Raw genomic sequence first — 25,571 nt, forward strand, 5'->3', positions numbered from 1 at the left:
GACAGGGCTGTGATTTTCGAAAGGGAGGTCAGGTGCCCTCTTGACCACTGATATTTGAACACAGACACAGACAAATGAGGGAGTGGGCTCTGTGGAATCTGATGTAAGGGCCTTGGGGTGGGGGCTTCCTTATATTCAAGAAACAGCAAGAAGGCTGGTGTGGCTGGAGCACAAGGAACAAAGGCGGTAGCAAGAAGCCATCAGGACAGACAGGCAGTTGGAGACAGGCCACTCAAGGCCCTGGAGGTCTCTGGATTCTACTCTAGGTGTGATGCAAAGCCACCAAGACAGGAACGATGTGCTCAGATTTTAAAAAGGATCACTTTGGCCAACCGTGTGGAAAATTGACTCTGAGGAGGCACTAATGGAGGCAGGGAAATCATCAGGAATGCCCCGCAAGAGTCCAGATGACAACGGCTTGAACAAAAACTGTAGTGTTGGGTGTTGGTGTGAAGTGGTTGGATTCAAGATGGATTCTGAAGACGAGGTCGACAGGATTCGTTGAAAGACTGGGCAGGAGTAAGAGAGAAAGAGACGTCAAGGATAAATACGATGGGATCAAATCATATTTTAAGATTTATTTGAGAAGTCGAAAGAGAGAGCAGGGGAAGGCAGAAGAAGAGGGAGAGAGAGAATCCCAAGCAGACTCCTAGCTGAGCTCAGAAGCCGATGCGGGGCTTGCTCTCACAACCTCAGAGATCATGACCTGAGCCAAAACCAAAAGTCAGAAGCTTATTGAGTCACCAGGCGCCCCAGGATCAAATAATATTTTAAGAACAAAGTGATTATATATAAGAAACATTTAACATTCAATTTATAAGGGAAGAATTAATCCCTTATGTACAGTAGTATTAAAACAATCAGTTCTATTTGCTGATTCAGAAATTGACTGTATGTAATTTAAACAAGGGACAGAGCTCTGGGATATTTGGTTTTAAAAAACCTTTGCTGTTGATTTTTGACATGCTTTGAAAAACCATTCCTCTTGTGATCCTCTTACTCAACAGTGAAATGCCTGTTACAGAATGTCCACTGGTTACGGTTACATTTTGCATTTGATAAACCAGGAGCTGAGATTACGAATACAGCTCATACCACTTTCCTGAATATTCCCTAAATTCTTCACTCTTGTAACTTCAAACAATGAGTCAATCAAGTTAACTCGTATTTTACAAACCTTACACCAGACTGCTTTCAGCATATTTATGACACACACATTTATTCTTTGAAACCTCTAATCTGAAAGGACCAAATACAGTGTGATACGTTCAGTGACTTCACTTACAGCTTCTTTTCAAAGGGTTAGATTTGCTGTGAAAACTACTTTCTCATCTCTAACAACAGAAGTAGGCAGGCATACCAGGTGGAGAGAATGGTCTCTGAGGTCGCCGCTAGCCAGAGCCTTCTGCAGAGAAGGTACTTAGAAAAAACATCCCATCTAGACACCCCGGCCCAAGTCCTGAGGGGAAATGAACCTACCAGAGAACTGTAGTCTTTATTCCAGAAAATAAATGAGAGAAGACACAACCACACAGGCACTGTCTTGCATTTATTCACACAGAGGAATTAAGAATCAGTACAAATAATTAACATTGCTTTAAATACAAATAAATAGCTCTGGTTTCTAAAGGAAACAACTCTAGATAATCCAAAGTTAGGTAAGGTTCCTATTAAAAATAGAAGACTATTTTGCATTAAGTCCTACTCCACCATAACCCCTTGAGGACGTAAGGATAAAATGGTGAATTAGTACTCTTAAGAAGTCACCAGAAAAATGGGAGATAATGCTCCCACCTCCCTGAACTATCCCTCAAATGGAAGGAGAGTTACTTGCATCATAGACAGAGCTAATAAGTGCAGAAAGTATTTACCATCTAAAGCTATCTAAAAAGATTTACCTTGGGAAAGAGGAGAATTTCTCTGAACCGGTTCTATAAACTCTGAAACCTCACTCTGCTCAAGATTTGGTTCAAGTGTCTTAAACTCACTTATGCCCACAGGAAGACTTGAATTCCTATAACGCAAGCTTCCTCTTGCTAGGAAAAATAATGGTAAGTGTCCATAATCACTAAGAATGGCGGGTAGGTATCAAAATGATTTACCTGGTCAAGAAGCAAAGGTGCTGCCCAATGAAACACTGTCAACCTGGCACCAAAATGACCAAAACTGCCGATAGAAACACATTGCCAAATCTGCTGATTTATTTTTCTCTCTCTGCTCCTATATTTAAGATATTCCAAGTGGCAAAACATCGGGCAGAAGTATGTGCTACAAAGGAAGAACCCTTTTAAAGTCATACAGTCTTCCAAACCTTTAAAAACTACATAAAACATGAAGTCATTTTACAATCTTGGTGCCAGAGGAGGGCCTGCTCCACTGACCTTCTGTGTTCACTCTATGTCCCCTCCTCATGCTGTACAAGACAGTTCCATTTCTTCTACTCAGACCCCTAATTAATAAATAGTATGCTTGATAGAGATCAATATAACAACGATTAGGTTTTCAAAGAAATTTTGTTTTCCTATTTAGATTGGCCATGATACAATTCCAAATAGAACATTCTCATGCTATTAAAAAAAAAAACCTCATGCAATAAGTGCAATTTTAAAAAGTCCCACGTTAATAACAACGTTTGGTATTATAGAAGGCAGAATTTAAATATTTAGATTTTTAAAAAAATGATCACTATAGAATAAAAGCTGGATTTCCAAATAGGACTTCCGTCGTGGTATAAAATGCTAAATTTGATTCTACAGTTTTGTTTACGCAAACAATCTTAAGATATACACCATGTTTTCCTAACTGGGATTTTGAAACACTAACCATAATTCTTAAACAGATTACCACAACATTTGCTCAAAGAATCAGCTCCTTTTGCCAAGAACTTTTCCTTTTTAGTCTAGTTGGAGGGATTTCCATAATAAATTCAGGAACAATAAGTTCTCAACATGATTCAAATTTTTTCACTTTCCTTCCTCTTACTTTTTCTTTATGCTGTAAAGACATCTGAGCACAGAAAAGTGTTCTTTTTTTTTTTTTTTTTTTTAAGATGGACATTAATAAATTTAGTTTCCTGATTTAAATAACATTTTTTACGTTTGCCTTTCTCTCTGGCCTACTATATAATGTTTCTGGAGTTACAAATCCAAACAAACCAGCCAACTAGAGCATCCCAGTGTTCAAATCACAATTTTGGATACAATCCTATTTATTCTGGATGATGCTCAATTCCACACATACTTCAGGGAAGAAACATCCATGAGACATCCAAAAATGTTATGTTACCAAACGTTAACATGTGATTGTGCTCTGTTGGGAAGTACCACTCACATCTACAAAGTACAAAGGCAGAGGATTTCAGGTATAGAGACCAATTTGCTTTTGCTGCTACAATAATTCGTAACCATCATCTTCGAGATTTCCAAGCTGTTCTAGAATAAGGAGTAGTCCTTTTTTTATCTGGAGGCTTGAAGTAGGAGTAAACAGGAGCTGCTGGATACTCTGCATCAGGATTCTCTGCCATCATTTTCAGCTTTGCTTCAATGGCTTTTATCTTTGCAGTGACACTGGAAAAAAGGATAGAAGAGGATCAGAGCGGGCCTGGGTACACTCAGAAAATACTTGTGTATCTCATCTTTTTTGCGCCTTTTGTGCATATCACAGAAGCAACAACATACTAAAACATGAATATGCAAATATTTCACATAAAACACACACTCAAGTAACATTTTAAAAAAAGAGATCAAACCTGAACCATCTATTACATTTTTACTAAAATCTCAGACACTGGTAACAGTACTGCACATATGGCTACATTAAATATTCAGATGCAAACACTGACACCTTAATGCTCAGCAGATAATAGGCTCTCAAATAATTCAGATAGAAATTGAAAGTGGGATCTGGAAGAGATATTTATACACCTATGTGTTTATAGGAGCATTAGTCAAAATAGTTAAAATGGGGATCCCTGGGTGGCGCAGCAGTTTAGCGCCTGCCTTTGGCCCAGGGAGCGATCCTGGAGACCTGGGATCAAATCCCACGTCGGGCTCCCGGTGCATGGAGCCTGCTTCTCCCTCTGCCTGTGTCTCTGCCTCTCTCTCTCTCTCTGTGTGACTATCATAAATAAATAAAAATTTAAAAAAAAATTTAAAAAAACTAGTAAAATGTAGAAGCAATCCAAGTGTTGATCAATGGATAAGCAGGGTATGGTATTATTTCACATTCTGAAATATTATTCAGCTTTAAAAAGGAAGGAAATTCTGACATGCACCACAACATGGATGAACCTTGAAGACATTATGCTAAGTGAAATAAACCAGTCACAAAAAGACAAATACTGGATGACCCACTTGTATAAGGTACTTAGACTAGTTAAAATCAGAGACGTAAAGTAGAATGGGGGTTGCCAGGGGCTTGGGAGATATAGGAATAGGAAGTTATTATTGAATGGGTATAGAATTTCAGTTCTGCAATATGAAAAGAATTATGGAGAAGGATGGTGGTAATGGTTGTACATTGCAAATATATTTAGTACCACTGAACTATACACTTAAAATTCGTAAGATGGTGGAGATCACTGGGTGGCTTAGTGGTTTAGGCCTAGGATGTGATCCTGGGGTCCTGGGATTGAGTCCCACATTGGGCTCCCTGCATGAAGCCTGCTTCTCCCTCTGCCTGTGTCTCTGCCTCTCTCTCTCTCTCTGTATCTCTCATGAATAAATAAAATCTTTTAAAAAAATTCATAAGATGGCAAATGCTATTTTATGTGTCTTTTAGAGTAATAAAAAAATTGGAAAAAATAATTTCTGTAGGATTGAAAGAAATATAAGATAGATCATATTCCTCATTTTGCAGATGAAGGAACCAATGCACAGAAAGGTTGAAAAAAAAAAAAAACTTGAAAAAAAAAAAAAAAAAAAAGAAAGAAAGGTTAACTTGCCCAATATTACATAGCTAGTAAATAGAAGAGTTGAGGTTTAAACACAGATTCTAGATCCCATGCTACTAACTACTACACTGTACTACTTGTTGAATCACTGAATAATAATGGAAAAAACACCCTGGGAAATCCTACAAAATCTCTTTTTTATGAACAAATATGTATTTATACATACAATCACTTATGGAGTGCTTACAATGAGCCAGGCACTGTGCCCAAAATTTTACCTATATTTTTTCTAATCCTTACAATAATATGCACTTTTTACAGATAAAGAAACAAATGCAGAGAAGCAGTAATGTGCCCAAGGTTCACAGAGCTAACAGACTGCACAGCCTGCACAGGATTCAGGCCTAGTTTGTTATTACCAAAGCCCTTGCTTTCTCCTTTCCATCAGACTGGGAGCTGAGCAGCTCTGTATTAGAAAGAAGAGGTGAGGAGACACTGCACAAGTTGGGGGAATTCCCTTCTGATGGAGGTCACTGCCTTCCCTGGACCAGAATGCAAAGCCCTCAGGCAATGGGTATTCTATGACCCATGATTTCCCCTTCCATTCTCAGTGCTGTCAGTGGTCTACTGTCAGGGAGAGAAACTTGGAAGGGAATGTATACAGTGGCCTTTTAGAGATCCTCAAAAAGTTTACATCGGATGCACATACTCAAAACTTCACATGGTCAATGTAAAATTTAAAACCTAAGTTACAATCAAAAAGAACACTGATGTATTACCAATGCATCTTATTACCAACCTGTATTCCAGCATTTCTTCCCCATTAATGGGATAGCCAGCTATTTGTTTTGTAGGAGTCACCAAAAAACAAATTTCTCTAATTAGGTATAGATGTTAATAAGAAAGATGTAAGCTGAGGTTCTCTGGATTACAAAATAAATGGAAAATACTCAACTGTCTAGTAAAAGTGCAAACACTGAAAATAAAACTAAAAACATGTTACTGTAACATGTAGCACACCATGCATAAACACAGTGGTCTCTTCCCAACACGAGTCAGATTTATAAAATCTGTGATTCACGGCGGTTCAAACTTTATGGGGAAAACAGCAGAGTGGATATAATTCCCAGGGAACCTACAAAAGTCATCATATATGTTTTTTTTAATTTCTGGGAGTACAAAATAGTAAAAGAGCACAAAAATAAGAAATCAATAACATTAACTATTACATTTAATATTTACAAAAATATTAAATTTTATTTATAATATATAAAATATAGTAATTTACCAAACAAAATATTTCAGGAGGTATTATATATACACAAACCAATGATGCTAAACTACTAACTATAAAATTAATTTTACTTTACTAACATTTATCCTGAAAACATTTAGGGATCACTTTCCTCTGAAGCTTCATGAGATGCTTATAAATCTGTTTTGTTTGGTGCAGATAACATACAGGAAAGGTTGGGGCACCTGGTAGCTCAGTTATGCATCTGTCTTTGGCTCAGGTCATGGTCTCAAGGTCTTGGGATTGAGTCCCTGTTGGGCTCCCAGCTCAGCGGGGAGCCTACTTCTCCCTCTCCTTCTGACCCTCCCCACTCTTATACTCTCCCCTCTCTAATACATAAATAAAAATCTTAAAAAAAATAAATACACAAGGAAAAGTTGTTTGTTTGCTGTCTGGTCCTCCATCCAAATAGGCATCACTTTCCTGACTTTATGACTGCTTGCTGATTTCTAACCCTTATAGGACACTGATGCTCTTTCACCTATCTGCTCTTCCTCCCCTGGAAAAGGCTTCAGAACTGTATTCTTGCATTCACAGCATGAACTTTCTTTGAAGTAGTAACTCAAAGTAGTAACTCAAAAACTCAGCAGACCTAACTTTGAATTTGAGATCTGCTATTTGCTACCTGTGCGATCTTGGCCGAGATAGTTTACCTTGCTAAGCATCAGTTCCCTTGGATATAAAATGACTATTACAGTACATTTACCAGAATTTTTATAATTAAATGATATATGGCATGTGAAGTGTTTAGCACAGTGCCTGCTTTAGAGTAACCTCAATAAATCTGGCTATTGTCATTAAAATTTCTCCCTAGGCTATAATGTGGGGAGAAAAAAAATCCAAAAACCCTCTATTTCTGCTCAACCATCCACTTAACTTTGCCTTTCTCCACTCAACCCTTTGTTCCTTCTGTTTTGAATTAACTCTGAAGAAGTAACTGACAATTTGTGCACATTAGAACCAACACTGTTACTGTCAGAGAAACACAGCACAGAGAATGAAAGTGCTATAAACCAACACTCTGTATAAAGGAACTCACAGTTGGGGAGGAAGTAGTAGACAATGACAAACACTGATGAGACTTCAGGCTTCATGAAAATGCTTCTCTTTAGGATTGTCTGACATACCCTGTATCCCAGGGTCCAGCATGATGGCTGGTATATGGCAGGTCCATCCAGTCTTTTTTGAGTGAATGAATTCTCTAAGTATATGATCTTAGGGGTATGCAAGGAGAGGATATGTATACATTCGGGAGATTAACTGAACATGTCTCTCAACATGTCAATAGTTAGTGGATTCTATTCTAAATTAAGAGTCTAAAGATTCACTAAGGTATGAAAGAAGGCTTGGAATGAAAAGTGGCTCATACTCTTGGATATTTGTGTTTCTCTTTAGTACAACATCTTACCTTAGGTTAGACTGAGTGGGCTCAGTGCTTGAGGATGGCTCAAGACTGATAGGAAGGATCTTATCATTCTTATTATGATCGTACCTCTGAAAGAAAAAGACAAATCACTTGGATAAGCAAAACCCAGTCCTTTACTGTAGTACATAAATTCAGAAACCACAAATCTATTAGCGTATTGTCAGCGTGTTTCTAGACAATCTGAGGACTGCTTTACATTTAGAATTATGCAAAACTCCACACGTTCTGCCTAAAAGCTATACATTTAGAAAGAGAAGTTTAGAAGTAGCTTTCCATCTAGCCACTAGTCGTCCTTATTTGGCAGTTGAAAGAACTTTGACTTTCTAATTCACAGCTGGTATAAATATACAATAGGATTGCCTTCCTACATTTTTGTTTTAACTGTCACATATCACCTCTTACAATATTTATTTTGCTTTATTCAAAATACTTAAGAATTTTGCTAGACTTTTGCAAAATTCTTAACAGGCCTGATTGGAGACGGAAAGTATTAACGGCTTTCAGCCACTGATATAGAAAACATCCTATAGCAAAAGGGTAGTTTAATTTGATGTCAGATAATTATATACCTCTTGTAAAAAGTAAATTAAATACTAAGGAGTAATCAGGAGCCTGTGGTCAAAAAGACTTGTAGGAGAAGAGAGCCACAAGGCATCGAGATTTTCAAACGAAAAGACAGGAACAAAGGATGATTTCTCTTGCGTGTCTTTTCAATGAGACACAGAATGAGAAAATCACAGCCAGTTTGGCAAATGAGACTTGATTTTCTTTTGAGTAAAAAAGTATTTCGTAATTCTCCTTGTTGTTTCTATTTTTAAGGCAACATGTCCTAGAAATTGAGATGGCTCTGTGATTACCTGAGATCCTTCATGAGGATCCAAAGTGTTTGAGCTCTGTTTTTCAGTTTGGACACTGAGCTCAAATGTTTAACTGCCATAACTCCTTACTGGGAAGCTTGATGGGTAGGGAGTCTGTGATCACAAGCAGTGCTCCTTAGCTAAACACTGAAGCTCCACTTTTTAACTGTTACAAATCTTTTCACAGGCAGGTCTGTTAAGACCCCACCACAAAGGAAGAGAATAAGCTCTTGGGATTGCTCCAGTCCACATACTTCACCTCTGGGCCAGGTAAAACAGAATGCCATTCTTTTTTTTTTTTTTTTTTTTTTAAATGGTCATATCTTTTCCAGTGCATTCTCCCAAGAGACCAGCCAGAAGATGAATAAGGTGATTTGCCACTTCTTGGGCTTTGGAGACAAAACAGACCCTGCAAAGTCCTACAAATAACTCTCAAACTCTCTGGAGTAATGAGACACTGGTGCTTTAAGCACTCATACAAACCACCCATTTCTCAAGCAGTTAGGATAAACATATTCAAGCTCTCCACAAAATTGAGAGGCTGGGAAGAGTCTAATAATGCCTAAAGCAACTAATTTTAAAAATAAATACATTTTTTCTTCCAAAGATCAACCCCCACTGAAAACATGATAGAGGTCTGAGTATACACATCAGCCACATGGAAAAATCAATCAAAAACAGAATCTGTGGGTATGTGGAAAGAAACAATGAAAGAACTTAATCCCTCCTGAGATGTTTCTTAAAAGAAAAATCTGGCAACACAGATGGTAAATACAAGTAGGAGACCAAAGTATGACTGCTCCAGATGTGAAGAGGCTGGGATGCAAATGGATAAATGGACAACTATCTTCTGGAAAACTCATTCTGGGCAAGCTTGATGTTGTCTTTCTAGCCAATTAGACTTACCTTTACTTGAGCATGTGCCCATCGCACCACCAGCTTCTTAGACAGAGCCAGCTTGCCATTGAGACACTGGATGGCTTGTTCTGCTTCCTGTCCAGGAAAGGGAAGAATGTTAGCCGAAACTTCAAATGCCTAATTAGCTGTATGTATCTCATAGGGCCTCACCAGCTTTGATGGTTGCAGTCCTAACCAGTCTGCCTTTGATAAACAACTTGCAAAGGATTTATAATTAAAAAATAGAGAGAAAGAAAGGAAAAAGACAGAATAACAGAAAGGGTATGAGTTTTGTAAAGTCAGCCAAACACAAATGCCAACCCTGGCTCTGCCACTTACTGGCAGTATATCCTGACTGACAGGTTCCTTAATCTCTGTGAATATTAGCTTCTTCGTCTATACAATATGCATACTACTACTTGTTCCTCATTGCCTATTGTGAGGAGTCAAAGAGTGCATATAAAGAAAGCATGCAGCACACAGTAAGCACTCAATGTTAGTGGATTGTTCTTACTAGGTGATACCTTTCTGTACACTTCTGTCTGTCAGGACCTACTGTGCTAAGAAATTTACTTCCCTCAGGGACCCTGGAACTATACCCCAGACTAGGGCTTATACTTTGGATCCAAAGCGAGAAACAGTAATGGCTTCAAAGGATATGGGAGTGAAGGAAACTAGTCCGGAAAAAGCAGGAATGAGTCAAAGAGCCTGTGAGCAAGGTATTTGTGTGAGCCAATCTATGCACCTGGCTTTTGGAGCCAAAAGTTCCCTGACCCTTTCCCTATCAGATACAGAAGCAACAAGGTTAAAAGGAATTCCTGAAGCTGGATAAGAGTCATTCTAGGACATTCCCAGGAAGCCTGGTCGTACTTTTCCATCCTGCCAAACCTTCTCTGCCCCATGTGTATCCATGAGGCACTCAGCCAAGCATAACCCACGTCTACTAGGGGGTGAAGAAGCCCATAAGAAACAGGAAGAGGAAGAAGAAGAATCTATCTGAGATCACAGTATAATACCCACAGGCATTCCAGTCTGGTTTTACCAGTGATTCTCTTCCCCCTCCAGAGTTTGTCAGTATGACATTCAACAGACATCTGTGTACTCACTAAGTGTCAGCCATTGGAAAGTCACTGCCATGCTTGCTTGTCTAACTGAGAAACAGATATGAGACGTTTTACTCTTAAGAGTCACCAATCAATTAGAATCCACATGGTACTCTCTATTGATTCTGTAGCATCAGCAGTAATAAGATGCCAGCAAGGGAATAAATGTTTAAAAAAAATTCCTCTTTGTATATCACTTCAGAGTTCATGTATTCAACAGCATTATTAAATGCCAACTGTATTTTCTTATATACCCTCATCTATTTTTTTCAACTTCCTGGAAGGCAAGAAAGGTATTTTTAATCCCCATTTTTAAATGAAAACTGAGGCCAAAAGAGGTTAAGAGACTTGCCCAAAGTTAATAAATAAAAGAACCAGCAATAGAAGCTAGGCTTTGTGACCTATAGTCCAGTGTTTTTTTTTTTTTTTTTTAAGATTTTATTTATTTATTTATTCATGAGAGAGAGAGAGAGAGAGAGGCAGAGACACAGGCAGAGGGAGAAACAGGCTCCATGCAGGGAGCCTGACGTGGGACTCAATCCCAGGTCTCTAGGATCAGGCCCTGGGCTGAGAGTGGCGCTAAACTGCTAAGCCACCCAGGCTGCTGTGTAGTCCAGTGTTTTAAAAATAGCATGTATTCCCAGCATGACCACTGATTTTTAGCTGTCTACAAGGGTTGCAAGAATATTCATCACATTCTATCATTAGGGAAGAGTAAAGTATTTAAAAATGCTAACCATACACAGCATTCTTCTAGTTTCCCCATTCAGAACAGCCACGTATCACTTAGCGCCTCACTCACAAAAGTTAGAGGAAATTGAAAGAATCCTTAGCACTGATAAGGACAAACAACACTCTCATACAGTCTCAGAACATACTGATACATCATTACTTGAGGATAGCAGTTGTATCAAGAAAAATTATGTAAGGCCTTTGTTGACACTATTCCATTTCTACGGATATACATATGTGTGAGCATAATTAGAAGTATGAAGATATTCACTAGCATACTGTTTATACTTGTGAATCACTGAGGACAACCTAAATAGCTAACAACTGGGGATTAGTCAGTTAACTTATCATATATTCCCACAGTGAAATATTGTGCAGTCATCAAAATGACATTGATTCATTTTTATTTTATTTTTTATTTTTTTAAAGATTTTATTTATTTATTCATGATAGTCACACACACACAGAGAGAGAGAGAGAGAGACAGAGGCAGAGACACAGGCAGAGGGAGAAGCAGGCTCCATGCACCGGGAGCCCAACGTGGGATTCGATCCCGGGTCTCCAGGATCGCGCCCTGGGCCAAAGGCAGGCGCCAAACCACTGCACCACCCAGGGATCCCATTGATTCATTTTTAAACTGAGGTCTAAGTTAAAACTCTGTATCAGTGATTTTTTGCAAATATGTAGTCGCACTGGTGAAACTACAGTATCATGGTATAGAATGTTATCTGGATGTATAATAGAGGACAGAAAATTTTTAATATACTTTGAGTGGTAAACAGGACAATATGATCTTATATATGTGCTCTAAGCCATATATGTGTATGCATGTGTGTGGGTGAAGAAAGACAAGACTAGAAAGATATATAACCAAATAATAACAGTGATTATGCCTGGGTATTGGGCTGATAAATGAAGTCACTGATCTGTATTTTCAACTATATTCAACATGTATTATTTTTTATAACAAGAAAAACAGCCAAATATAATATTAATGAAACAATAACTAGGCAATGCCCTTCCACGTGACTAATAAAGTTATAGAGAATACTAAACAGTAAGTCTGTATTTAATAACATTCAAATTCAATTTCTTTATCAAGGTATGTTCACTCAAAAGATAGAATTTTACTCCAAGAAGATACACGTAATGCTCTCTTCCTTCATGTATATTCAAATCTGTATGCAGTTGTTCTGAGACTGAGAAGGGTACATTTTTAAGAAATCAAAATAAAAGAGTTTGTGGGTGGCTCACCACACACAGGGATGATTCTGCACCACGGGGCAAAACTACTGAAAGAAAAGGAGGCTTTGTTGGCCTGCCATTAAAGGAACAAACAAACCACAATAGGGAGGAAGATGTCCATGTGCTTAATGTGGGCACCCCAAAGCATCTGGTCAGTAAAGTAGGTCAGCCGCCTCAGACCGGGAGCCTGGGGAGGGTAGATTTTGAAAGCCATTCACTCGTTTATCATGGGTCCTCCTGCAGGACTCAGGGCAAGGCACAGAGAGATGAATCTGACATGGCTCCTGCCCACAAGGCACTGCTACTCTAGTAGTTGAGAGAGATGTATAAATAAGTAGGGGAGCATAAAAGGCACCGTGAAAAGGAAGGTTTCTTTACCTGCTTAGTTTCGAAGTTAACGAAACAGTACCCTCGAGGCTGCCCCTCCAAAGCACCTGATTTGTGGAAGAGGAAGTCAAACTGCTTTACCGTGCCAAACTTCTGGAGGAGCTTGAGGAGGTGGTATCTGTAGAGAAAGAATAGACCATAAGTACACTCTGGGAATCTGGCTAGCCACTTGGCCCAAAGTGTGAGATGAAAGCAGGAGATAATTTATCCTGAGGGGGGAAAATATCTTGCACCCCCGCCCCCTGCCTTCTTCCAAACTGCTGCGTTAGTTTATTTGGCAAACAGACTTGTTTGCCTCTATTTGGAATGGGACTCGAATTGTCATGGCTATGCATCTGTCCAGCACAAAAATACCAAACAAAAAACCACACCTAACAAACAGCTGTCTGGCCCACATGTACCATTTGTTTTTCTTTCGGAGAAAAGCTCAAAAATAGTGTCAATTTATTTATTTTTAATTTCTTGGCAATGAACTAGTATTTGTGAGTAACTACAACTCCATCAGGAACACATACCCACACTCCAAAAGCCAAGGACTATCCCATCTCAAAAATAAATAAAGTAGCACATACATACACATTCACACAAACAGAAAAACAACCTTGGAAGACTTCTGTAATAGATTTCATAATTAATCATTAGCCACAAATTGCACTTGGGTAAAGCTCTGCCAAAAACCAAACCACAGCTAGTAGCACCTCCATAGGTGCCTCAGAGTTTCAAGCCCCGAAGTGACCGAATGTTAGGGACAATGTGGAACCACAATGTGACTGAGGCTTAGTCTCACACAGGGCAGGGGAACCTAGTCAGTTCTATAATCACCCAGCTGTGGGTAACTAATCAACCTCAGAGTTTTCACACACTTTCTACTCGGGAACATGGTCGATAAAGAATATGGATGACCCAGGAAGAAATTTGACCCCAAGCTCTTGCTGGTCATTTTGCCCCTAGTCCTCTTCTTGGATTCCTTTCTCTCAAACTTATTTGGTTTCTATAGAGCTTTTAAGTTATTCAAACAGATGTGGCCTTTAACAGGTTGCTGTGGCCAATCTCAATTCCAACTTCCTGTCATCTGATGTAAGGGTGAGACAAACCAACAGCTTTCCCGTTTCCTTTTCCTTTGGCCTTCCTCCTGGCATCCTCCACACTATTCAAATGGAGTCAAGGCTTTCTCTAAACAATGCTGTCCCTGTGATACTAAAAAGGTATCAGCCCACATGCTAAATCTGTTATTACTGGGAATTCTACCCCATAGGGAGTCAGTAAAGCTGTAGTTACAGCCACATTTATATTCACATTGTTTTCTAGGAGAAACTCATCAAAATTTTATTCTTAAGAATCTCCTTTGGGAGGCAGGAAGATTTGAAGTGGATCATAAGCTATATATATTAAATTTGATACTACTGCGCATCAACAAGCAAGCCTATTATCCTGGGTCAGGTGCCTGACACAGAATAGCAAGGGAAGACATAATACAGGTCTTGCACTGGGGCAGGATACAAGGATCCCAAGGCATATTATGGACATTAATCTGGTCTTTAGACCTGTTTTGAAAGGGCAAACAACTGTATCTCCCTAGATTCCAAATTCTCAACTCCCATCAGGAGACCTCAGCTACTACTGAGGATGTAGGAGGTGATTCTTTAGGGAAAAGAGAGATACCTCAAGTGTAAATTTCTGGTTTTACTTATTTTTGAGTAGGCTAACCGTAAGGGTGAGCCTCTCGAATACACAGATGGGCTGGGAAGAATCTCTCCTGGGTCTCTAATTAATGCATTAATTAAAGTAATCTCTATGCCCAACTTAGGGCTTGAACTCACGATCCCAAGATTAAGTTGCATGCTCCACTGACTGAGCTGGCCAGGAGCCCCTCCTCTGTGTCCTTAACTCACAGCTGCATCTTCTACTTACTATACCCACTCAAGCCTCAACACAGTGTTATCTGCCATGAATGGTGGGTCAGGCCCGTTTTTCTAAAGAACAATCTAAGGGCTACTGCGGGCTGGTCATCTTTTCATCAGCTCCATTCTGCTTAATAGCAGGAAGGTAAGGCAATCGGCATTTCCTAGGAAATGAATTTTAATCTACTCAGAAAAAAAATGCCAAAAGATTATTCTTTGAAAAGCTAACAAATATGTTCTGCCTGAGAAGTGCGACCTTAAGATTCCAGGAACATCTGCTTAGGTCTGTGTCTTTCAACTTCTCCAGGATTTCTGTCCTTGTTTGATAATTTCTTGAAATTATCGGAACACCAAAACAAAAGGAATGAAATGTTTACTATTTTGCTTCCTGGAGATGGGAACTGCAAGCTCTGATAGTGAAAAAAGCCTGAAGAATCTTGCTTTCACATCTGCAAGCACTTTCATCTGCTGCTGAAGTATGAGAAGGCTTACTACTCCTCAGAGCCTTGCTTCACTTAATGAAATGTGGGCCCTGTGGCTTCAGGAGCTAGTACACCAGTCCCAACATATTTCTGCAATATAGTGCTTTCTAGTGGGTCTTGAAAAATGGCCTTCCTGCCTTATGGCACAGAAGTAATTAATCTACACAAATGTTAAAATGGACAGTTACTGCTTGTCAAAAACTGTAATAGGCACTTGAATGATCCAGATGAATCCAACTAGGTCCCTGCCTTTAAGGACCTCACATTCTGGTTAGAGGAAAGAGATATGCGATTAAAAAAACTACAAAGTACTATGATACTTGCATGTAGAGGTACATACAGGAGCACACAGATAAAGAGGCCCAATTGTGTAGGGGACATCTGGTTAGTGAGTATCACATGAAAGGTGAAAAAGGAGTCTGCTCCACTGGAAGAGAGTGAGGGTAAGGCAGTTAAGGGATGAGGCTGAAAGGCAGGCAGGGGACAGGTTGTGAAGGATGTTGGTGTCCTCGGTGAGGTAATTTTAATTTGATGCCGTAGGCAATGGGAGGTCAATGAAATGACATTTAAGACTTATTATTTTTTAAGATTTAAAAAACGTTTTTATTCATGAGACACACACACACACACACACACACACACACACACACAGAGGCAGAGACATAGGCAGAGGGAGAAGCAGGCTCCCTGTGGGGAGCCTGATGCGGGACTTTATCCCAGGACCCAGGATCACACCCTGAGCCAAAGGCAGATGCTCAACCACTGAGCCACCCATGCGTCCCTTAAGATTGTTTTAAATGCATAATTTGTTTTAGAGAAAATTATCTTTATAAACTGGTAGAAATTATTTGCTGGGTCTTTATGTTCTCTGTTCTATATGTCTATGTGTTTCGAATCTAAGCAGCAAACAGTAAAGGCTGACTCCTGCAAACCAAGGCATCAAAAGAAAGCAGCATAAATCATGACAGAAAAATAAGTAATGGGCTGAGAAAACCAGAGTTTCTTCATGGGTAAGCACACTGTTTGCACACATCCATGCACATGCTCTCCCCTTTTGTTCTATTTCATCTCTGAAAGTCGGCCTCAGAAGGACCTTTTTACCTGGATGGCTCTCCACTGCTTTTAAGTTTATTTAGTATAACCCACTCTGACCTTCCCTCCACAAACAGATGCTCTTTCTAGCTATTCTACTGGTCAGTGTGAACATGATTCTCCATTTCTCCACATCAGGGCCATCTTTAATTCTGCTCTTCAATTGTGTTCTTCATCCCTTAGTCACCTACTGGCTTCCAGGTTCACTGTCTCTACCTAAGGTGATAGGCCTAGTTTCTGGCAGTCTCTCCTAGCTAATCTTTGGTCGTCTTTGCTCCTCCAACCCACTCTATGTACTGATATGATATCTCATTTCTCTACTAAAACATCACATCCAGGTTGTCGGCATCCTGCTAAACACCCACAGTAATAAGTCTCTTCTATAAGAAATTCACATTTCTTGTTTGAATACATTGAAAAAGCCCTGTATTAATCAGATAGTATTCCTTATTTTATATTTTTTAATTTATGTATTTATTCATGAGAGACACACAGAGAAAGGCAGAGACAGAAGGAGAAGCAGGCTCCTCGCAAGAGCTTGATGTGGGACTCAATCTTAGAACCTTGGGATCACTACTCATGCAGAAGGGAAATGATCAATCACCCAGGTACTCCCTAATGTGATAGTATTCTATCTCTTCCAACTAATGTTTTCACTATCATTGAGTATTCAACCACTCATTTAGTCAAAAAGGTCCTCCCGACAGACTGCTCACCCTTTCCTTCCTTCTTTCTTTCTCTTTTCTTTTCTTTTCTTTTCTTTTCTTTTCTTTCTCTCTCTCTCTCTCTCTCTCTCTCCCTCCCTCCCTCCCTTTTTTTAAGATTTTATTTATCCATGAGAGACACAGAGAGAGAGGCAGAGACACAGGCAGAGGGAGAAGCAGGCTCCATGCAGGGAGCCTGATGCAGGACTCCATCCCGGGTCTCCAGGATCAGGCCCTGGGCCGAAGGCAGCGCCAAGCCGCTGAGCCACTTGGGTTGCCCACACCCACTCTTTCTTATTTCTACTTAAACCCTCTACTTAGAATGCTCCTTCTTTTAGAATTTCTGCTGCTTTGCCCTTCATTTCTCCTTATGAATTATGCAGTGGCTATTAATTAGGCTTTCTACGCAGCACATTTAATGTGTGAAAAAGAAACCCAGTATTAATCCTTTCAGAGGAAACTACAGTGTGGAAAATAGGTAATGTCTAAGGATATTAACTTTTTTGGTTTCTCTGTTGCATGCACTAGCAATGGTGTTTGGAGGTATTGTTTTTTACCCTATGGTTAGACTGGGTCCCACAACAATTTAAAAGAAGTCCTTATATTTTAACATTTAGAATAGGATAGTTTAGGCTAGGATTGTTCTGTTATATGGACTATTAGAATATCTGCACAAAGAACAGTAAGTTAGGTGATGGGAAATCAGTCCCATCATTCACTATTTTTCAGTACACTAAGTCAACGTACTCAACTCTTCCTGTCCCAGAAAAGAGGGAAAGAGGTGCATGGGTGGCCCATTCGGTTAAGCGCCTGACTCTTAATCTGAGCTCGGATCTCAATCTCAGGGTCTGTGAGTTCAAGCCTCGCGCTGCGCTCCATGCTAGGTGTGAAGACTACTTAAAGACAAGTAAACTAGAGAAAATATTATCTGTTCTGCTTGCCTCATAAGGTTCTTATGAGCTGAAATAAGAGGAATAATATAGTATTAGAGCTAGAAGAAATGTTCAGATCATTAGTTGAACATTTTCACCTTAAAGGTAAGGAATATAAAGTCGTCATATAGTTTGGAGCAATCAGAATAGAGTAGAAAGAACATGAGTTTACAATCTGCTACTTCCACAAACAATAATACATCATCATTCCTTGAAATCTAAACCTCTAAAACCTATTTAGTCGTACAGGTATTCTTGGCAGATAGCATAGCCATGAAATGGTGAATACTGCAACCACAGAGCAATGAACACAAATTAACATGAAGCAAAATATCAGAGTGCTACACAGTTGGTTAGCAATGCATATTCCACTGAGAGGAGATTATTATTATTATATTATTATTATTATTATTATTATTATATTACCTGGACGTTCCAGGTAATTTGAACAGGACTCAGCTTAATAACTAAGAAGCACATATACATAGGGTAACTCAAATGAATTACAAAATAAACTTTGAAAAATTTAGTGGAGGGATGCTTGGGTGGCTCAGTGGTTGAGCGTCTGCCTTCGGCTTAGGGTGTGATCCCAGAGTTCTGGGATCGAGTCCCACATTGGGCTCCCTGTAGGGAGCCTGCTTTTCCCTCTGCCTATGTCTCTACCTTCTCTCTGTATCTCTCAGGAATAAATAAATAAAATCTTTAAAAAAAAAAAAAAAGAAAGGGCAGCCCAGGTGGCTCAGCAGTTTAGCACTGCCTTCAGCCCAGGGCATGATTCTGGAGTTCTGCGATCAAGTCCCGTATCGGGTTCCCTGCATGGAGCCTGCTTCTCCCTCTGCCTGTGTCTCTGCCTCTCTCTCTCTCTCTCTCTCTGTTATCTCATGAATAAATAAATAAAATCCTAAAAAAAAAAAATACTTAAAAAAAAAAAAGGAAAAGGAAAAGAAAAAAAAGAAAAAAAAAGAAAAATTGAGTGGAAAAATCTTCTTAAAAAACTGTCACAGTTTTACATATCCTTGTAACTATTCACAACAATAAACATACACCTATATATTACCTCCAACAAGAGGTGAGAGACCATTTGTATAAGAGGGGCATTCAAATCAGTTTATAAAAGAGATCAGGAAGAGGGACAGTAAAGAGCAGGGGTATGCACAGGAAAGAGATAAGAAGAGTGCACCGCAGGGGGAAACAGCAGGAACTAGCAGCAGTTTATGGGTGGGGGTGGGGGTGTTGGTTTAATTATGAAAACTGGAGTGTGATCTACAAACTTCTCCTAAGAGTCATTACAAGTTTAAAGACCTAGATTCAAATACTGTGAGATTGAACTACAACCCAGGTGCCCCACATTCATGAAAGTCACAGCATGCAATCCTACAATGTCTGGAAATGACTATATATATATATTTTTTTAATATTTTATTTTTATTTATTCATGAGAGACACAGAGGGACAGAGAGGCAGAGACACAGGCAGAGGGAAAAGCAGACTCCATGCATGGAGCCGAATGAGGAACTCGATCTTGGGACTCCAGGATCACACCCTGGGCCAAAGGCAGGCACCCAACCACTGAGCCACCTAGGCGTCCCTGGAAATGACTATATTTTAATAGTCTATCTAAGTTCATCACTACCCACTTTAAGAGGAACAGGATCCAGAAGTTTATATAATTCAAAAACTTGGAAGGAAATTACACATTTCCATAATACCTACGTTACTAACATTTTAGGTGTCTTTGCTGTAATTAAGTAAAGTAAATGAGATAATACTAAGCATTTCATGCCAACCACAGCTATGACTGGTAGCTATATCTTTAAAAATAAATACAATACTATTTAATAAATCAGTTTGTTTGGCAGAGAAAAAAAATTTTTTTAAGATTTTATTTATCTACTTGACAGAAAGAGTACAAGAGCACAAGCTAAGGGAGCAGCAGAGGGAGAGGAAGAAGCAGGCTCCCCGTTGAGCAAGGAGCCTGATGCAGGGCTTGATCCCAGGGCCCTGGGATCATGACCTGAGCTGAAGGCATACACATAACCAACCCCCAGGGGCCCCAGAGAAAATGTTTTAACATAAGGAATCCATAGAAGAAAAACGGTAAACAAAACTGCATGTGGCAAAGACGTGGGGAAGCCACAGGTAGACCCTGCAAAGCCCTGATCTGCAGTTTAGTACGTGATGTCCACCTTTGGCCTGACATAAAAAGAGCAGAGATAGCAGTAGGAAAGTTTCGATTCAATGTTCCTGTTAATGATCTAACTGAAGAAAACATTCATATACTCCAGCTTATGACATAAACTGAGGTGGCAGATACCCATTTGAACCTTCCTATCAAGCAGCAGGACACAATTAGAACAAGTCTCATTACAATGAACTGTAGCCAAAACAATGAATAGTGTTTCCATGTTCCAGATTTCCACTGAGACAAGCAGAGGTGGGGATGGAAACCACTCTTTGGAGCATCCCCTCACAGCTTGGGTTTTAGATGATGGAAACAGCTTCTCTGATCAACAGACATAATTGAGAGGCTTGGGTGATTCACAAATTTGTCCTCAAAGCAATGAGCCAAAAAGAGAACAAAAATAAATGCTCAGTTCATATTCCAGGGCCCCAATGACCAAAGTAACATAATATGGGGACAACATATCTTAAATAGCATCATAATTCCTAAAGGGATCCAAAGGTATCTATACTTAGCTAACTGAACTTGAACAGGATCAAGGAACTGAACTTTCTTTTATGATCCTGATCCATTAGTTCACACCCCCTCCTCTCTCCCAATCCCAATTGTATATACCACCTCCCCTTATCCTAGATCCAAATAAATGGATTCTCTTGTCTCCTCTCATCTTGCCTTTAACATCATTCCAAAGGGAGTAACTCTTAGGACCCATGGCATACTCCATGCTTGCTTTAAGCACTGATCGCACTGAGCCCAATCTACTCACTCCTTACCATCCATCCTGCCACCAACCACAGCCCTGTACCTACTAAACTAGGAGAAGGAAAAACTTAATTCTCTCTGCTAAGAAATTGTTTTAAACTATAATGGCCACAGTACAAAGAGTGGGGAGTCAGGACAATTTAATTAACTTTGTTACCCGGGGCAAGGTACTGCCATGTTTTGGGCCTCAGTTTCCTTTGCTGTAGGATAAAAGAGCTGGATCATATCAGAGGTTTTCAAGTGTGCTCCAGAGTCCTCTAATTTACCACCAAAGAAAGGGTGGCAGCTGCCAAAAGGCTTTGGGTGGACCTCCCTCCCTTTAAGCAGAACAGCTCTGAGCCTTTATTTTAAAAATAGGCTCTGGTTACCTTGAGACAGGGTTCCTCAGATTTGAACACTGCTTAGCATGGCACTTGGCACACAAGAGGCACTCACATCATTTAACGAATACAGGAAAACCAAAGGGACTGATGTGATCTCTAAGATGCCTTCCAGCTCTGACTTTCTATGGTTCCATGGCTACATGATACAATTAAGTGGTACCCTCTGCCTGTTTGTGAAGGTGCTGAGACTTCTCCTGCTTGTTCTTTCATTTTGAGGAACAAAAGTACGCTGTGGGCTGATTCTAGAAAATAATGCACTGTAGTCACTGGGTAAAAGGATTCAAATCAGTGAAAACAGGAGAACGTCTTTGGCAAGTAGGAAAAAGAGGTCTATGTTTTAAACAATACCCAAGCCTGTGTTCTTGCTGAAGAATCCGGATACGGGAAAAATGTCAACATAACAGGTTAGTGACAAAAAAATATACCCTTCAAAGATAATTAAAACATAAATAAAAGGGCCAAAAATTATCTTGCATCTCTTGAAAGTTTTCCTGAACATCATCACTACAAACATCCCAGGTTTGTAGGTAACAAGTTAAGATGACTTAGACTTACTCTGTGATCTTGGGGTCCAGGTTGCCAATCCATAACCGGTGCCCTTCCTGCAGGGAACCTTCAGAAAGGATGGATGCATTCTCCAGGGGAAGAGTTTTGGTTTCTGCTTCCATCAATCTCTATGAAATACTAAAGGAAATGTGAACATTCAGGCAGGAGAGGAGCAACACTCTGTGAACACCAGACTCTAAATTCAACTCAACAAACATTTATTCAAGGAGGGCAAACTCTGACCGGTTCTTCAAAGGCCTCAACTATTCCACAACTGGCCCCAGCACCAGTTCCCTTGGGACAGCTCCTCTGGCAGCTGGAGTGCAAAAGCTTCCATTTAAGGTGAAAGGGATATGGTTCTACATGCAGAAACTAAAGTTTTCCTCTTCTGAAGCAGGAGGCAGACTGGGCAGGAGGCCAAAGTCTCTATTACTACATGATACTTCAGTTTAGCAACTGTTACCCAAAATAAGTCTTGGAAATCACCAGAAAGAAGACTCTTAATGGCACTGAAGGAGATGAGTGGGAAAGAGCAACATAACATGTTTTCCTCACAGACAAGACAATCTAGGAAATTTAAGGCCCTAGACTTTGGAGTTAGAACTCGATTTCAAAGCTGGTTGTGGGTTTGGTGAATTCCCTGAACATTCTGGGAATGTTCTCCTGTTTCCTCATCTATACTATGAATGGAGATAACAGTTCTTATCTTAGAGGGCTGTTGTGAAGATCAGAGAGAGTGCATGAAAAATCATTAGATACTGCGTCTGACAGCAGTAAGCAATCAGTAAGTGTCCACTAGCATCATATTATTTTGGGAGACTCAGAAGAAGAGATTAACTCCTCCACAGTCATTCTAGTTGCACCATTTACTAGCTGTGTAACCTTGCTCAAGTCACTCTGCCATTCTGTACACCAGTTTCCTCATCTCTAAAATGGAGTAACATCTCATCAAAGTTGTGCAGATTCACAGAGTTCACACACCCAAAGCATTAAGAACAATGAATGGCACCTAAGAAGCTTCTAATTAATGTTAGCCTAAATTGTTACTAGCCTTCCATCCTGAGAAGTCTCATCTCACAACCAGAAAAGGATGATGAGGGTTATGATGGAGACAAAAAAAACTTGGGTGTCAAGAACACCTGGTTTCAAATTTTGGCATTTCCAATGGAAGTCACTTCTCTCTGAGCTTGTTCCCTCATCTCTACATACTAAACCTTGGCCTGCTTGTGACTTAAGGTTGCTGAGAGGACCAACAATGAGATGACAGATGTATAATAAAGCTTTAACAAGTACATAATGTGGCAGAGAAAGAAAAAAGACCTGGGAAGATGGCGGGTTGTGCCAGACTTCAGAACTAAGAATACACATAGGACCCATGTATATTATATAACCAGGAGTGCCCCAGAGGTCAGTGCAGCAGGAACCGTGTCTTAAAAACTAGTGACGTAGACTGAACACTGCTGTTACCTCCTATTTATCTCAGCACAGCTTATGAAGTCTGGCACAAGGTGGGCCCTTAAGTAATCGTTGAACGTGTTTATCTAGCCCCACATGGGAGAGTATTCTTCTTCCTTTCCCACTCGCATGTTCATTCTGCTCAGCAATGCATAATAAACAACTGCTAAACCCAGGGCTGTGTGCCGAAAACAGATATATGAGTAAGCTACAGATTTTGCTCTTACCTCCTGAGAGAAAGGTGAAACACACATAAACAGAATCCCAGGAACGGAAACAGGAGGAGAAACATTTTGTCTTCTCCTTGCTTTCCTTTCCTCCCATTTTCCTACAGATCATGCATTCATTTAAAAAGAAAACCAAGGGGGATCCTGGGGTGGCTCAGAGGTTTAGCCCCTGCCTTTGGCCCAGGGCGTGATCCTGGAGACCCAGGATTGAGTCCCATGTCGGGCTCCCGGTGCATGAAGCCTGCTTCTCCCTCTGCCTGTGTCTCTGCCTCTCCCTCCCTCTCTCTCTCTCTCTCTCTCTCTCTCCGTGTGACTATCATAAAATAAATAAAAATAAAAAAAAAAAGAAAGAAAACCGAGTATCTATTTCTAGGCCTTGTCTAGATATTGGGGTCAGAGCAGTGAACAAACAAGTCTCCACTAGGGATGCTTATATTGGAAGAGGGGCGGGACAAAACAGAAGCAGAATAAATAAACAAGATGTAACTAGTGACAGCTGCAAACACCATTAAGCAAAAGGTGATCTGACATCCAGACGGAGGTCGGACTACTTCAGAATTAGTGGAAAGGGGGATCCCTGGGTGGCACAGCGGTTTGGCGCCTGCCTTTGGTCCAGGGCGCGATCCTGGAGACCCGGGATCGAATCCCACGTCGGGCTCCCGGTGCATGGAGCCTGCTTCTCCCTCTGCCTGTGTCTCTGCCTCTCTCTGTCTCTCTCTCTGTGTGTGTGACTATCATCAAAAAAAAAATAAAATTAAAAAAAAAAAGAATTAGTGGAAAGGGGAAGGCCTCTCGAAACGACCTAACATTCGAGATCACGCTTCCATGATGGGCCCTCCTGATTGTCTCACGTCTGAAAAAAAGCAATACCCAACCACGACTTGTTTTTTTTTTTTTTTTTTCCAACCACGACTTATCACAGGCGGGTACCACCGTGTTTTGATGCTGCGAGTACAGGATACGGGGCCGAAAGATCTGTATTCAAACCCTGGCTTTTGCATCCAGTTACTGCATGACTTTAGTTAAGTGTCTTCTCAGAAAAGCTCTCCCTACGGGTTGCGCTCCTTGTTGGCGTCTATCCCTGGGGTCCCGGGATCGAGTCCCACGTTGGGCTCCCTGCGTGGAGCCTGCTTCTCCCTCTGCCTGTGTCTCTGCCCCTCCCTCTCTTTCTCTCTCTCTGTGTGTGTCTTTCATGAATGAGTGAATAAATAAAATCTTTAAAAAAAAAAAGAAAGAAAATTTCATGGGCAGCCTGGATGGCTCAGCGGTTGGGCGCCGCATCCAGTACAGGGCCTGATGCTGGAGTCCGCGGATCGAGTCCCGCGTCGGGCTCCCTGCATGGGGCCTGCTCCTCCCTCTGCCTGTGTCTCTGCCTCTCTCTCTCTCTCTCTGTGTCTCCCATGAATACATAAATAAAATCTTTTAAAAAAAAACCACAAAAACAGGTAAGACGGTGACAGCGCAGCGCAGGCCCTTTGGAGGAGCGGCAGGGTGCAATGAGATCAAGAAGGCACGCGGCCCTCTAGAGCTCCTCGGTGTGCAAGGGCGCCCGGTCCCTGGCGGGGAGTGCGCGCCGCGCGCTGTCACGTCTACCCTCGCAGCTCACCTGCGACCACGACCGGCAGGAGCGGCCCTAACGGGGGGGGAGGGGGGAGGGGTAAAGCCCAGAGGGGCGGACCACCTGTCCCTAGAGCTGACGGTCGGTCACGGCGGGGTCAAGCCCGGGCCCCGACCTCCCGACCCCAGGCCGCGAGTCCCCAGATGCGACGCGGCCCTTCTCGCATTTTCGCTATTTCCGGGCCGGCGGCGGGGCAGCCCGGGGCGGGGCCTGAGAGGCCGCCCCGCGAGGGCAGCGTCCGCGGCGGGCGGGTCCCTCGCGGGGCGGGCGCTGGGGTGCAGGGGCGCACGGCGGCCCGGCTTACCTCGTGGGCTCGGCGTCGTCCCCTCGGCTCATGCCCCAACGCAGGCCCCGACTCCGCGGCGCCGCGGCCCTCCCGACGCGTCCGCCTCCGCCTCCACAGCGCCCGCTGCCAGGCCGCCGGTGACGCGCTACGTCTGCGCCGCCGCCCCGCC

At 41.2% G+C, this 25,571-nt stretch overlaps 1 protein-coding gene across 2 annotated transcripts; it reads right to left on the reverse strand.

Moving 5' to 3' along the window:
• Window positions 1–1,536: 1,536 nt before the first annotated feature.
• On the reverse strand, window positions 1,537–25,565 carry RBM18 (RNA binding motif protein 18). Of its 2 annotated transcripts, none has more exons than XM_072777842.1 (6): window positions 25,421–25,565; window positions 21,826–21,954; window positions 12,824–12,950; window positions 9,375–9,461; window positions 7,594–7,679; window positions 1,537–3,566 (listed from the first exon to the last, which is right to left on the reverse strand). In XM_072777842.1, the coding sequence occupies exons 2-6, from the start codon at window positions 21,936–21,938 to the stop codon at window positions 3,407–3,409; spliced, it is 573 nt and encodes a 190-aa protein (XP_072633943.1). In that variant the 5' UTR covers window positions 21,939–21,954; window positions 25,421–25,565; the 3' UTR covers window positions 1,537–3,406. The 2 variants fall into 2 exon arrangements, with proteins under 2 accessions (XP_072633943.1, XP_072633944.1); XM_072777843.1 differs by having other exon boundaries at window positions 21,826–21,944; window positions 25,421–25,546.
• Window positions 25,566–25,571: the final 6 nt, after the last annotated feature.

Source organism: Canis lupus, chromosome 16 (assembly GCF_048164855.1).
Source record: "Canis lupus baileyi chromosome 16, mCanLup2.hap1, whole genome shotgun sequence".
Classification (NCBI taxonomy): Eukaryota; Metazoa; Chordata; class Mammalia; order Carnivora; family Canidae; genus Canis; species Canis lupus.

Bases quoted from the DNA above. Each gene is read 5' to 3' on its own strand.
- RBM18 (XM_072777842.1), bottom strand. From the start codon at position 21,938: ATGGAAGCAGAAACCAAAACTCTTCCCCTGGAGAATGCATCCATCCTT. The intron at 12,951-21,825 runs GTAAGTCTAAGT...CTTTCTCTACAG, and splicing joins CTGGACCCCAAGATCACAGA to ATACCACCTCCTCAAGCTCC. The intron at 9,462-12,823 runs GTAAAGAAACCT...TTTCCTGGACAG, and splicing joins TTAACTTCGAAACTAAGCAG to GAAGCAGAACAAGCCATCCA.